A 12,206-nucleotide genomic window follows, 5' to 3' on the forward strand; every position below is an offset into this window, starting at 1 on the left:
CACAAAATCCGAAAAACTACAATTTCAACTTTAAAACGCTTATAAAGAAAACAATTTTTGAAAGTTTTATAACTAATTTTACATTACGTCTTATGTGAACGACACACCACACGCCTCATGGTACTACCAACTATGTATTTATATAGTGCTAGTACCAGGAGCAGTTGAGTATCGCCGGCCAGGGAAGGGTCGAGTGCGGATCCCTTGCCCCAGCGGCTATTCGCCTGCGCACTCGGTCCATCCCTGGCTCACTACACGAAGCGACGGCGTGGCCCAGTTGGGTGCGGGAATAGCCGGATCCGGCCTTAACAACCGGAAAAACCATTGAGCGCGGGACGCACTCGGCTGTAGGTACGCCGCCCAAACAAGGTCACACCGAGAGACACACGTCCACGAACAGACCAGAGTTCTTCCCGCAATCCATCAGACACGCACTGCCATGGAAAGGTCACGGAAATCGCATGGCAGTGTTCACCAAAATCCAAATCCAAGCCCAATCCGTCCCTAGTCCCGCCCCTTGCGAATCCGCTTGCGGATTTGTGGGGGTGGGGTGTGGGGCGGCTGGGTGGGAGTTTGATCATAACACAAACACGAAACCAAACCAAACACCACCACCCTTTGCGTTCGGCAAATCACCTCCGGCTGCGATTAAGGGGCTCAGTGCCAGGGGTTAATCGGAGCACACTCGACCGATTTCCGTGACATACGTCTCTAGCCAAATGCGGCAGAGATCGGAGGGCGCGCCCGACGCCACCAGTCGTGGGCTATGCAATGGATTGAACGAAACATGCGCCAGAGCCAATTTTTATATTTGACCATTAAGAAAAACCTATGATTTTGCTTTACGATTCGACCCACTATCATCCCAGATTGCGTAGCCTCCGGCGTCCTTGGCGACGCGACGTCGTCGTCCGGACCATCCTCCAGCACGCCTTCCAAAATTGGCGTTCACTGGATCGATTAGCCCCCAGCAAATTGAATCGCAGCCCGCAGGAGATTTGGTTATTATCGCCTCATTTCGTACAAAGAGAAACCGCAACAAGGAAACACTGCACATCGTTTTTTACACCCTTGCGTTATGTTTTTTGAATGTATTTAAAAACAAAAACAAAATGAAAAACCAAAACCAAATAATGAAAAACAAAATATGAAAACACACAAAACACTGAAAAAAAAAACCAAAAATAGAATGTAAGTTTAAATAATATGCTATTCAAAGAAATCCAAAACATGATTACCCATAAAACAAAAAAAAACGCAAAAACTAAAAATACTAATTATAGTACATACATTGATGTAGTGTTAATTGTAAGATCCCAGGAAATTGTTTCATGAATGCCAGAAAACAGAAAAACAGAATACCGATACCAAACTCCAAGCAGTCGTAGATGCAGATACAGTATCGATGAGATTCAGCTGCAAAGCCCGTAAATGTACAAGTAACTATTTTTCTCTATACCAAAAGTAAATCTCCACCATTTTTGCTCCACATTTAAGAAACAAACTCGGTGCAGGCAAAGATTGAATTTAGACGCAAAAATACAGCGATCAGGGGCTAAATGCCGTGCGATCAAGAAATTTTTAATTGAATTGTAACAGACTACGCAAGCAAATACGGAATTTAATATTAAATGTACAATAGCGTCGCTTTAAAGTCTATAAGAACATTTTGTTGCAATGCAAACGTGAAATCCAAACCCAAATCCGTTTGACATTACGACAGATTCGAATGACATCAACAACAAGAAAACACACACAACACAGAAGATAACTGCAAAATAAATGTAACTGACATAACATGTTGCATTGATTGTTTCATTTCGAATGCTTGGGATTGTTGGGGATGATCCGCAATACGTAAGTATCTTTATAAATGAATGATTTCAGAAATATTAATAATTTGGTTTTACTATATTTGTAACATGGAATAATTAATTAAATACATATATATATATATACATTACATATCACGTATGTTGGCTTAATACATAGGGCTAATATCTCTAGTTTCCTTCACTACAAAGATAATGTGTGTTGCCGGTTGTCTGCCTCAATGATAAGGACGAGGACGAAATGACATACAATGATTATAACGCACATGATGAGAAATACGTAGAGAATTACAAACTGCTGCTGATTGATCACAAACGTCAACTATTTGTTCTGTTCCGTGTCGGAGGATGCGTTCGAAACGATCGGCGGGGTCGACCTGCCGTCGTACTGCTGCTGATTCACCAACCGCTGTCGCTCCAAGTACATGGAAACCTTGATGTTGCGCACCTGGTGGTTGTCGATCAGTTTCAGAAGGGCGATGACGGCGATGCCAACGGAAATTGCGAATGAACCCCATGCGCCAAACTGTAACAAAAATCAATAGAAGTGGTTAAAAGAGTTTATTAACTTAATTTCGCATGCACAACTGAATATTTGGTTTTACATAAAAATATAAAATATTACGTATACGTAATCAAACATTCAGAATTGCCACAGAAAGCAAAAAAAAAATAGATGAGAATTTTTTTTTTGTATCATCTTACCTGAGTGGTTCCCATTTCAATGTAAAATCCGGAGGTGTTAATTTTTTCCGTGTCGCCGTGGATAATGTTCTGACCGGCGGAAATGGCACAGGATGGGAATCTCTCGGTCATGGAATCGCACCAGACAATAAAGCCCAGGGTAATGAAAATAGCCGACAAAATGGACATAGCCAGCATCCAAATGCCCAGAACGACGTCAATGAACAGAGCTATAAACGAGGCCTCCTCCTTCATGCGGGCGTATCTATTTGGCAAAGAAATTCACTTTCTAGATGTCAAAAACCCCGAATAATACCCACAAGATACATACCTATAAATCTGCACCACCGAAATAATTAGCAGGAAGAACCCGGTAATCAGGGGAAAGTTGCAGAAGCCATTGGAAGCCCACTGGACATCGAACATGCCGTCCTCCTCCCGCCATTTGCCAGTTGTAAAGAGCAGGCAGTGGCCACTGTGGGAAAATAGAATAAAGAAACTCAATAATTTACAGGGGACCAAAGAGGAACTGCGCACTTACCAGAATTGGTCGAGGTTTATAAACAATGGCACGACGATGCACAGCGACAGGATAAACAGGATGACATGGCCAGCTATCTGGCTTAGCTGCAGCACGTTGGCCAAAGCCATTTTGCTTTTGATTTCAACAAAAACAAATGAAACTCCACAATATTCAGACAAACACGGCAATGCACTTTTGGTGTTATCGATAAGCAGTGTTGGACAGCACCCTGCAGCTGCCTGCATTGGTATGCGCAATTATCGATATATACACCCTGGGGCCATCATTCTCGTTAAGCCATCTCTAGTTCGCCACTGAACTCGTAAAAAAGTGTAAAATTTGTTTACATTGAAAAAAGGTAAAATATTGTTCTTGAGGGCTACCTACGGTGCTCCCTGGCTCCTAGATGGGTCAGCCAAGACAAAGGGCCGTGTGCATGTGTGGCGCGTAGCCCTTTATAAGTGCGGGGGGTGGGGGGAACAGCCAGGGCGAACAAAGAGCAATTAATGCAATAGGAGGAGGGGGGCTTTCTCCTCCGATTTTCCCCACTTCCCCGAATTTTCCAATAGAGGCTGTTGTGAAACCTAAGGTGAAGATCGCTCGGGCGAATTAACATGGAAATCCATTTAAGAGCACCCTCCTCTATTGTCTATCTCGCACACGACCTTTTGCAGACGCATCAGCGGATCAGCGGACGCAATTCAATGAGGTGCTTATGAGCTAACTAGCAGCAGGACGGCAGCCAAGGAACACGGGGACGAGGTCTGGATCAGTTAGCAGGGAGCCAGGAATCACAGGCTAGAGGTCAGCGCAAACTGGAGGGCAGCAGGTGACCTAGTTTACGCAGTAGCAGGTAAGCCAAGGCCTTGGAATTCGAGACCAGCATTAAACACCACCACCGATTTTCAGAAGACGATTAGAGGACTGGCGGCAGCGTTTCTGTGGCAACTCCTACTGGGGCTGTTCTGTTGTGTTAATTGAACTTAGAGCATCAACGTGCACTGCCATTAGTTGTAACCTCAATATACCTACCTAACGTAATTAGTGAACCAGTTCTGACACAGAACAGCATGTCCAACTCCCACTACAACAACTACCAGCAGCAGCAGCCGCACTCCAGCAACGGAGATCCGGAATACCAGCACCAGCAGATGGTGCACCAGCCGCAACGGTTCTCCAACGGCCATGGCATGAAGACCGTCGCTGTGCCAGACATGTGCCTGTTCTGCTTCGAGGTGCTTGACTGTGAGCTGAACAACGTCGATGGTCCATCGGTGCCGGTGTTTAGCAACGACGCCTACCCACTCTTTGTCACCTGGAAGATTGGGCGTGACAAGAGGCTGCGTGGCTGCATTGGTACTTTTAGTGCAATGGAACTGCACCATGGTCTTCGGGAGTACGCCTTGACCAGCGCCTTTAAGGACTCTAGATTTGCACCTATCTCTAGAGATGAGTTGCCACGGCTAACTGTCTCGGTCTCGATTCTGCAGAACTTCGAGGAGGCTCAGGGCCACCTGGACTGGCAACTGGGCGTCCATGGCATCCGCATCGAGTTCCTCACAGAACGCGGCTGCAAGCGCACAGCCACCTATTTGCCGCAGGTGGCCACCGAACAGGGCTGGGACCAGCTGCAGACCATTGACTCACTCCTACGGAAGGGCGGCTATCGGGCTGCCATAACTCCGGAGACGAGGAAGTCCATAAAGCTAACGCGCTACCGTTCGCAGGAGATCCAGATGCACTACAAGGAGTACCGCGAGTACCAGGAGCGTCGCGCCCAGTTCGGCAAGGTGCAGTGCTAACAATTGGACAGGACGGCGGCGAGGCGATGATCCTGGCTTAGGGCAGGCCTGATGGCCGTCGTCCTCCTGCTGCTGCTAGCTTTTGAGTTTGGCCCAGCTTGGCGGCCGCTCGCTTAATTCAAGTTATGAGTTATTATATCTCCAGCATCAATTTTAAGCCCTCAAAAATTCTCCAAAAACGCGCGTGAGATGAGCGTCTTTTACTAAATATACCATTTAATGCTTCAAATACTTAAGCGGCAGATCCGTAAGCAATTTCGAATGAGAAACATAATGAAAACAGAAAAGATTGTAAGCGCTATGTTGAAACCCATTGCATTCGGATACACCGATCTATGTTGTAGCCGCAGCCTTGCTGGTTTCTTTTTAAATCAAACACACACAAACTAAAACTAAACAAGCGTATATATGGGGATATATATTACCGAATCAATACAATACAAAATGCAGATATATAATTCACGTAAAATGTTCAGCAATTATATTATAGATTTAACAACTAAACCAATTACATTACTAATTCTAATTCTATGCGCATTAAATAAAGGTCGACCCCTTCTGAGTCGCACAAGACAATGCAAAATTATCGTCCGTCTTTCCTCTTGGGGATCGTGGAAGCGAAATGGAGTTTACACCTCAATGTTTTGGCATTACACGTGTTCAATGTATACTGTTTATTGTTCCATTATGTTGTGCGTTGTTACATGGTTTTGTACTTCTAAATCTAGTCGATAATATCGATATATGTTTGGGCTTTACGTACGGAGTAGTCTCAACAAGTTGCTAAGAAAAGTCTGCCTCTTGGATAAATGGCTACAAAAAACTGCGTTACGCAGCAAGGCTAATCAAACAATCTAACAACTAAGCTAGTAACAGGGCAAGTTAGTCTATGGCTAAAGCGGCGAGCTAGCGCTCAATTAGTATAATTACTGGCATACGGTATAAATGTATATATTCAATATATATAGTCAATAGATCGCATTGATTGCAATAAAGTATGAGTCCGTCGCGCTGGCTTCTCAATAAGCAGTGCAATTATAATAGATGGATTGTTTATACACCGCAGCAAAATCGCATTCCATCGGTTTGCATCATAAGTGTACATATAAATTACTTTAAAATTTGTATGGCAGTACAATCAACTTAATGCGGCGCCAATTTCTAAACAGTAAATCAATACGTACTTTAAATAGCTAAGCGAACAAAAAATTTACGTATAGTTTCTTCAGCGTGTGATTCACCTCCAGGTCCGTCCCAATCGAGTTGAGTCTCAGTCTCAATGCTTGCAGAGAAACTGCTCTAAGCACTGGCACTAGGTGGCCGACAAGGCGTTCCACTCGAACCGCGGATTCTTTGAGTGCGTCACCGGAAGACATTCGGGTTCAACCAGCTTCCAGACGCCGTCCACCTGTTCCACCGTTGCCAGGCTGCAGTAGGGGATCTTGTGGATGACTTGGCGCAATTCGTTCGTGCTGCGTGGAACTCCACCGGTCAGTTGACGGGAACAAGTGTCCAGTGTGGTGGCATGGGCAACAACCAAAATATTTCCAGCTGGAATTAAAGAAAATTGGCATTCGAGTATTTTTTAAAACCACATTTGTATAAATTTACTTGTCTGCTCCAATAGCTGGAGGATAACGTCATGGTTACGTTCATAAAACTGCTCGGTGGACTCCTTTAGGCGAGCAGTTAGCTCAGACGCTGGCTGCACCGGCTCATAATCCAAATCAACGTCGAACTTGGCCTCGGTCAGCTCGTTCTTAGTCAGCCAGTCGGGTACACCGCTCGGATACCAGGCCATCCACTCAAACAGGCCCGGCTCCAGTTTGATTTTTTGCTTGCCCGTAAGCTTCAGCCCCTCAAGCGCACTGGTGCAAGTCTGGATGCAGCGATACGAGGGCGAACAGTAAACATGGTCGATCTGCACTTGAGCCTCCAGCAAAGCTTGACCAATAAGATTGGCCTGATAGACACCCACATTTGTCAGCGGAGAATCATTCTGCCAGCCCTCCGGACTGTTCTTCCGACGAGGCAGCGTCTTCGGCATGTTTAAATCCTTCCTCATGTAATTTCCAAACTCATCGAAGCAATATGGAATCCATGTTCCAAAAGTAAAGTCGACTCGCTCGCCATGCCGCATAATGTAGATCTTTCTGTTCTTGGCATGCGAGGCGTCAAGGGATCCGGGATGCAAGGAGTGGTCCGAGTGTACACTAAGTGTGTCATCTGGACGCGGAGGCTGGGCTGCCGGTGGTTCCACCAAGATCTCGTCCACCGGTTGCTTGGACATGGAGGTGGAGGAAGAAGACATATTGGTCGTTATCTCGATCGTAGGCGTGTTAGGGTTATGCTGATGGGTCAAGTTGTGGCTGTTTAGCAATTGCACTGAGGGTAGTTCCAGGCAGGGCTTCAAAGTCTGTCTCAAATACTTCTCCACGCTCTGTTCGGATTCCTCAAACGAAGAGCCTTCAATTATATCAGGATGTGCTGTGTCTGTTGAGAGAGGCAATGTAACTAACTTAATCCAGGATCACTGTATTCAAAATACGACTCACTCTGACGATCGTCGGGCTCCGTTGATATACTGCGTCCGTCCACAATGTCCAAGTCCTCGGCGGAAGTTAATGATGAAGCTACGCTCTTGGAGAGCTGGACCACACGATGCAGGGTCCAGGCGTCCGATTCTGCGGTGCGTTCGGTGTAATTGACGGGCAAATGACCGGTGCTTCCGGTCAACCAAGATATGCCTTCGGCCCAACCGTCACTGGAACTGTCTACTACCTCGGTATTCAAATAGATGTAATCGCCGATTCGGAGCTCCAGTTCATCCGTCTCGTGCGGGTTGTGTGGATAAACTACCTTTTGAACCTGAAAAGTACAAGATAAAATTATAACTCATCCTCGATCGATTATAAGGAGCTCTAACTTGTTTGGTGGCGAGCCGAGGATCGCGGGAATATAGACGAAGTTCCCAATTGGAAGCGCAGCTGGCGTCTAAGGTCTCCACGAGTGCTTTCAGTGCATTAAACTGTGCCTGCGGGAACTGGTAGGCAAGCGTCAGGTGCAGGCTCTTAACGTGTGGCTCGAGTGAGATGGCTACAGGTAGTTAGAAGCTATTAGTAGCCTTTCGCTAGGCGGAACAAACGATTACTGAATGGAAATGAAGGCGGTGCTGGTTATATGCTTTCGTATCTAACACGGTGAATCGATGTTTTTCGATAAGGAATTATAGTCACTTAAAGTTATCTTTGGGCAAAACCAAACGTCACGGGCTTATCAACTACAGTTCTGGTCTTCTAATAATCAAAGATTTTTTGTATATATAGTGACACTAATCGGTTTTAATAATAAACTGAAATATTTTTCAAACAAATGAAACGGGGTATAAACAAATTAACTATGTAGCTACCAAAAACATCGATCACCTTGCTATCTACAGTTACTACTAATTAACTACAATTAGCAGCGTCATGTTGAATTTCGCCAAAAGGGCGATTAGATTAGTAACTTATCTACCAGTGCAACTAAAGCATGCATAGAGTGATAAGAAAGTGTACTTTTGGGTGAATCAAAAACGATTTTATGCAAACTAATGGCTCTAGCTAATGGCTTACATCGACTGCTGCGCGGAATGCAGCGGGTGCCCGAGGAGACAGCACCGCACCAGGGAAAGCAGGCCACAATGGCGTCCAACTGCTCATAGGTATCGCTAATGACTGTGCAGCATATCCCAGATTATCCAGAAGTGTGCAGGAAGAGAGGAGAACAACATAACCGTGTAAGCCACTCCGAAAAATGGAAAACCATCAACCGAATCGAACAGAACGTGAGAAAGGTAAACCAAAACAACCCAAAGAGAGTGCAACCAACAGAAGGATAATTCGTACTTGAGTTGGACACCTCCTTCACGTACTGCAGGGCCAGTCGTTTCAGATAGTTGGCATCCTCCTCGGCCACGAAAAAACCCATGAAGTTTTGACTCATGTAGGGCTCCAGTTTAAGGGGGCGATCCAACAAGGCGCCCGTCATGTCCACCACCTGTTTGAGCGCCTTGGACAGCTGCAGCGAGCACTCATCGGGGGCCTGTAATTTCGATTAGGTGAATAAATAAAGTCTGGATAATCCAACTTAAGCTCACTTTAAAAAACGAAACCAGGGTTATGTGAGGCACGTAGTTGTGTGCTCCATTCCAACCGCACATTTGGCGCGACTTGGCCCAGAACTCCTCCAGCTGCTGCAGAAACGGACCCGTGGGACAAGCATATATAATATATTCCCTGGGGGCGCACTCGTCCAGGGTGCCATCGTTGACATGTGCCAGCAACCAATCCGAGGCAATCTGGACACCACGATTACCAGTTGAAGCCAAAGCTTTCTCCCTGTGTAGGGGTAAGCAAAAAAATCAATACTCTGATTCTATGAAACAAATCAACATAGTGGGTCACTCGCACGCATAGCCACTATATCTTGGATGGAACCTAGAGCAGCTGGTGACTGCCAATACGCTATGCATAGAAAACTCACGCTCTATGCCTGGGAAACCCCATTTGGAGCAATGTTTGGAGCGGCGTCAGATGCTGCTTAGAGATGCAGATCCTCGTAGGGGTCTGACTCTTACGCGGCGGAAGCGTGGCCATTTCGATTATAGCCTCCTATGTAAGCCCAGGTGACCACCGTTTAGCAGCTTTTGGTTTTTCCTGGCTGTTCAATATTTTTCAGTGATAATTTCAACAAAAATAGGATACAATTCGTTAATTGGCCACAAAAAAGTGTTGGCTAACGACAGCCTAAAGATAGTCAACTTCTACCGATAGCTGTAACACGACTGCACTATCGATAACCAGTACTGACCAGTAGAGATGAGAGCGATTCTCCTAGCGAGACAACAACAAAATTCACTGCGTAATTAATTGAATATTTTTTAGTAAAACCGAAGCGCCCCACAAAGAAACAGCTCTTGGAGTGTTCACCAGTGTTCAAAGTGAGTGCCACTACAAAAGGAATTAGGCGAATAGCAAAAGCAAAGCGTTAAAAAGAGTGTTACGCAGCAGGCGAAAAGTGCATGGAAAATGCCAGTGGAGCCCCACATCAAACATACACACGCACACTCGAAAAACGTACACAACAAAGACCCACGCACACCGACGCAATTAGTGGCGTAGTTGTAATGGTGGAGCACAAAAACAAGTTGTTCATGGTCTAAAAAAGGGGGGCGGGGAGTTTATCTCCCTTTGGAGAGTCCACTTTCGCACTATTTTCGATTGCACCATAGTGACTCCCCCTGCCATCGAGGACTTTGAGGAAATGGGCGTTTTCCCAGGCACTTTTCCTGGTATTCCAGACCCGCTTTATTAGCTCGACCTCGTCTTTGTCTGTACTCAGCGCACTTTCTCCGCTGCGCCAATAGTGATCACGCTTTATCGCCTCGATGCGGGCACCTCCCTCCCCTACTGACCGCCTGTTCACACAGTCCAGCGATCACACACTGCGGATTGCTCAGAGTGACTCACCCGATTTGTTTATCACCCAGCACGGCGTAGCACAACTGCTCGTCATTACAAACATTTTACAGCTGCGAATGGCTTGCACTTCGAGCACTTAGGCAGTCAGGTCCTGGCAGAGATTACGGCTTTCATTGGCATGTAGTTTAGACTCTAGAGGTTTGCGCAGTTCACTTTCATTTATCTTAGGAAAGAAACCATCACACCCCTACACTTCCTAATCGAATTAGAGGAAACCGCAATGGTATTTTTAACACACAATCAATAATATTCTGTGGTTTTCAGCACCAAATACCAAAAGAAATAACCCCGAGTAAGCCAACGCCACAAACTGCATCGAAATGTCCGGACGTAAGAAATCCCTACTGAAAGTCATCATTCTGGGCGACAGCAGTGTGGGCAAGACCTCTCTGATGAATCAGTATGTAAACAAACGCTTCTCCAACCAATACAAAGCCACGATCGGAGCTGATTTCTGCACGAAAGAGGTGGTGGTCAACGACCGAGTGGTCACAATGCAGGTAAGCACTATGAACTTCCAGTAATCCTATTTCAGTGACATAACTCGCAAAATTTCAATAACAGATCTGGGACACTGCTGGTCAGGAACGCTTCCAGTCGCTTGGAGTGGCGTTTTACCGCGGAGCCGACTGCTGCGTGCTTGTCTACGATGTGACGGCGCCCAACTCGTTCAAGAATCTCGACTCCTGGCGCGACGAGTTCCTCATACAGGCCAGTCCACGGGATCCCGATCACTTCCCCTTCGTTGTGTTGGGCAATAAGGTGGATTTGGACAACCGCCAGGTGTCCACGCGTCGAGCGCAGCAATGGTGCCAATCTAAGAACGATATACCCTACTACGAAACGTCCGCCAAGGAGGGCATCAACGTGGAGATGGCGTTTCAAGTTATAGCCAAGAATGCGTTAGAGTTGGAGGCGGAGGTAAGAAATCCTATTTAAATATTGTTTTCCATACTAAATCGAACTTTGTACTTTCACACAGGCTGAAGTTATCAACGATTTCCCCGATCAGATTACCTTGGGCTCGCAAAACAATCGTCCTGGCAATCCTGACAACTGTCAGTGCTAATGTAACAACAACGCAAAATGGATAATTACACAATCTATATTATTAAATAATATTTCCAACATAATAATGAACATGAGAAGCAAGCAACACAAAGGACGATAGAGGAAGGTGTTATATGATTAAGTAAAACAATTTCAGCAAAACAGCATAGTAATTAATTAACTGATAGGATGCAAAGTTCAGATTCAGATCAACATCAGCTGAGTCTTAACGAGCCTCTGGCAAAGGCTTAACCAGTATACCCACTTTCCTACGACCTAAGTAACCGTTCAATGAATAAGTATGCTCTGTGTACTCGTATTTAATAATTCATGTTTCTGACCGACCGCCCGCCTATCTCCCTAGTACTATTTTTGCCATTGTATTAGTCAAATTTTGCACGCAACCGCTGCTGGCTTTTGCAACAGAACAGCAACATTGAGAATACAACATCAGAGTATCTTCTAAACAAACAAAAAATCTTGTGATTGTAAATTTAATAAAAGAATAACTTTTTAAATGTAATTTACAGACATAATTTCCTGCACCATCGAATTGGCTACTCTATTGTAATTGGCTGAGCTCCACAAAACTTCTTTATGCATAACATTCGAGCGTGAATTTGGTTTAGTTATAACGTTACTCGATATATCCTATAACTATGAATAGTATTCCATGTAAAATTGCTCCTTGTTTTTGGTAATACATATATGTAAATTGTGTATATTTCGAATTTATTTTTTTCCAAAGATTCATTTTATGAATTCTCATGCTCTTTGGTTTAATTTAAAGAAT

General features: G+C 45.1%; 4 protein-coding genes, 1 long non-coding RNA gene and 1 other non-coding gene across 15 annotated transcripts; 4 read left to right on the forward strand and 2 right to left on the reverse strand.

The window, feature by feature from the left end:
- The first annotated feature begins 177 nt into the window (after positions 1-177).
- Positions 178-251, forward strand: mir-9381 (mir-9381 stem loop). The gene has a single exon (NR_144664.1). It is a non-coding gene; the product is annotated as a mir-9381 precursor RNA (primary transcript).
- Positions 185-1,747, forward strand: lncRNA:mimi (mimi). Of its 2 annotated transcripts, none has more exons than NR_048472.1 (1): positions 185-1,747. It is a non-coding gene; the product is annotated as a mimi (long non-coding RNA). The 2 variants fall into 2 exon arrangements; NR_048473.1 differs by having other exon boundaries at positions 185-1,247.
- A 147-nt stretch (positions 1,748-1,894) lies between these two features.
- Positions 1,895-3,251, reverse strand: CG13603 (uncharacterized protein). The gene is made up of 4 exons (NM_142943.2): positions 3,058-3,251; positions 2,848-2,991; positions 2,538-2,781; positions 1,895-2,358 (listed from the first exon to the last, which is right to left on the reverse strand). Exons 1-4 carry the CDS (start codon positions 3,165-3,167, stop codon positions 2,155-2,157), a joined length of 702 nt encoding a protein of 233 aa, NP_651200.1. The 5' UTR covers positions 3,168-3,251; the 3' UTR covers positions 1,895-2,154.
- A 72-nt stretch (positions 3,252-3,323) lies between these two features.
- On the forward strand, positions 3,324-5,420 carry CG5902 (uncharacterized protein). Of its 3 annotated transcripts, none has more exons than NM_142944.4 (3): positions 3,324-3,628; positions 3,714-3,892; positions 3,949-5,420. In NM_142944.4, the coding sequence occupies exon 3, from the start codon at positions 4,110-4,112 to the stop codon at positions 4,839-4,841; it is 732 nt and encodes a 243-aa protein (NP_651201.1). In that variant the 5' UTR covers positions 3,324-3,628; positions 3,714-3,892; positions 3,949-4,109; the 3' UTR covers positions 4,842-5,420. The 3 variants fall into 3 exon arrangements, with proteins under 3 accessions (NP_651201.1, NP_001163705.1, NP_732929.1); NM_001170234.2 differs by having other exon boundaries at positions 3,952-5,420; NM_170106.4 differs by having other exon boundaries at positions 3,324-3,397.
- Positions 5,421-5,487: 67 nt separating this feature from the next.
- On the reverse strand, positions 5,488-9,598 carry Epp (Ecdysteroid phosphate phosphatase). 5 transcript variants are annotated; one of them, NM_142945.3, is made up of 8 exons: positions 9,366-9,598; positions 8,980-9,220; positions 8,729-8,924; positions 8,456-8,557; positions 7,768-7,937; positions 7,397-7,709; positions 6,453-7,334; positions 5,488-6,392 (listed from the first exon to the last, which is right to left on the reverse strand). In NM_142945.3, exons 1-8 carry the CDS (start codon positions 9,476-9,478, stop codon positions 6,154-6,156), a joined length of 2,256 nt encoding a protein of 751 aa, NP_651202.1. In that variant the 5' UTR covers positions 9,479-9,598; the 3' UTR covers positions 5,488-6,153. The 5 variants fall into 4 exon arrangements, with proteins under 5 accessions (NP_651202.1, NP_001262894.1, NP_001097898.1 ...); NM_001104428.1 differs by lacking the exon at positions 8,456-8,557; NM_001104426.1 differs by lacking the exons at positions 8,729-8,924; positions 8,980-9,220; positions 9,366-9,598 and having other exon boundaries at positions 8,456-8,718.
- A 91-nt stretch (positions 9,599-9,689) lies between these two features.
- Rab7 lies at positions 9,690-12,134 on the forward strand. Of its 3 annotated transcripts, none has more exons than NM_079748.4 (4): positions 9,690-9,822; positions 10,628-10,863; positions 10,928-11,284; positions 11,346-12,134. In NM_079748.4, the coding sequence occupies exons 2-4, from the start codon at positions 10,684-10,686 to the stop codon at positions 11,430-11,432; spliced, it is 624 nt and encodes a 207-aa protein (NP_524472.1). In that variant the 5' UTR covers positions 9,690-9,822; positions 10,628-10,683; the 3' UTR covers positions 11,433-12,134. The 3 variants fall into 3 exon arrangements, with proteins under 3 accessions (NP_524472.1, NP_001247277.1, NP_001247276.1); NM_001260348.2 differs by lacking the exon at positions 9,690-9,822 and adding an exon at positions 9,861-9,958 and having other exon boundaries at positions 11,346-11,934; NM_001260347.1 differs by lacking the exon at positions 9,690-9,822 and adding an exon at positions 10,415-10,501 and having other exon boundaries at positions 11,346-11,934.
- Positions 12,135-12,206: the final 72 nt, after the last annotated feature.

The sequence above is a fragment of the Drosophila melanogaster genome, chromosome 3R (genome assembly GCF_000001215.4).
Source record: "Drosophila melanogaster chromosome 3R".
NCBI lineage: Eukaryota > Metazoa > Arthropoda > Insecta > Diptera > Drosophilidae > Drosophila > Drosophila melanogaster.

Bases quoted from the DNA above. Each gene is read 5' to 3' on its own strand.
- CG5902 (NM_142944.4), top strand. From the start codon at position 4,110: ATGTCCAACTCCCACTACAACAACTACCAGCAGCAGCAGCCGCACTCC.
- Epp (NM_142945.3), bottom strand. From the start codon at position 9,478: ATGGCCACGCTTCCGCCGCGTAAGAGTCAGACCCCTACGAGGATCTGC. The intron at 8,925-8,979 runs GTGAGCTTAAGT...TCGAAATTACAG, and splicing joins CCCTGGTTTCGTTTTTTAAA to GCCCCCGATGAGTGCTCGCT. The intron at 6,393-6,452 runs GTAAATTTATAC...CTTTAATTCCAG, and splicing joins CCAGCTATTGGAGCAGACAA to CTGGAAATATTTTGGTTGTT.
- CG13603 (NM_142943.2), bottom strand. From the start codon at position 3,167: ATGGCTTTGGCCAACGTGCTGCAGCTAAGCCAGATAGCTGGCCATGTC. The intron at 2,992-3,057 runs GTAAGTGCGCAG...ATTTTCCCACAG, and splicing joins ATAAACCTCGACCAATTCTG to TGGCCACTGCCTGCTCTTTA. The intron at 2,359-2,537 runs GTAAGATGATAC...TTTTTGTTACAG, and splicing joins TTGAAATGGGAACCACTCAG to TTTGGCGCATGGGGTTCATT.
- Rab7 (NM_079748.4), top strand. From the start codon at position 10,684: ATGTCCGGACGTAAGAAATCCCTACTGAAAGTCATCATTCTGGGCGAC. The intron at 10,864-10,927 runs GTAAGCACTATG...TTTCAATAACAG, and splicing joins ACCGAGTGGTCACAATGCAG to ATCTGGGACACTGCTGGTCA. The intron at 11,285-11,345 runs GTAAGAAATCCT...ACTTTCACACAG, and splicing joins CGTTAGAGTTGGAGGCGGAG to GCTGAAGTTATCAACGATTT.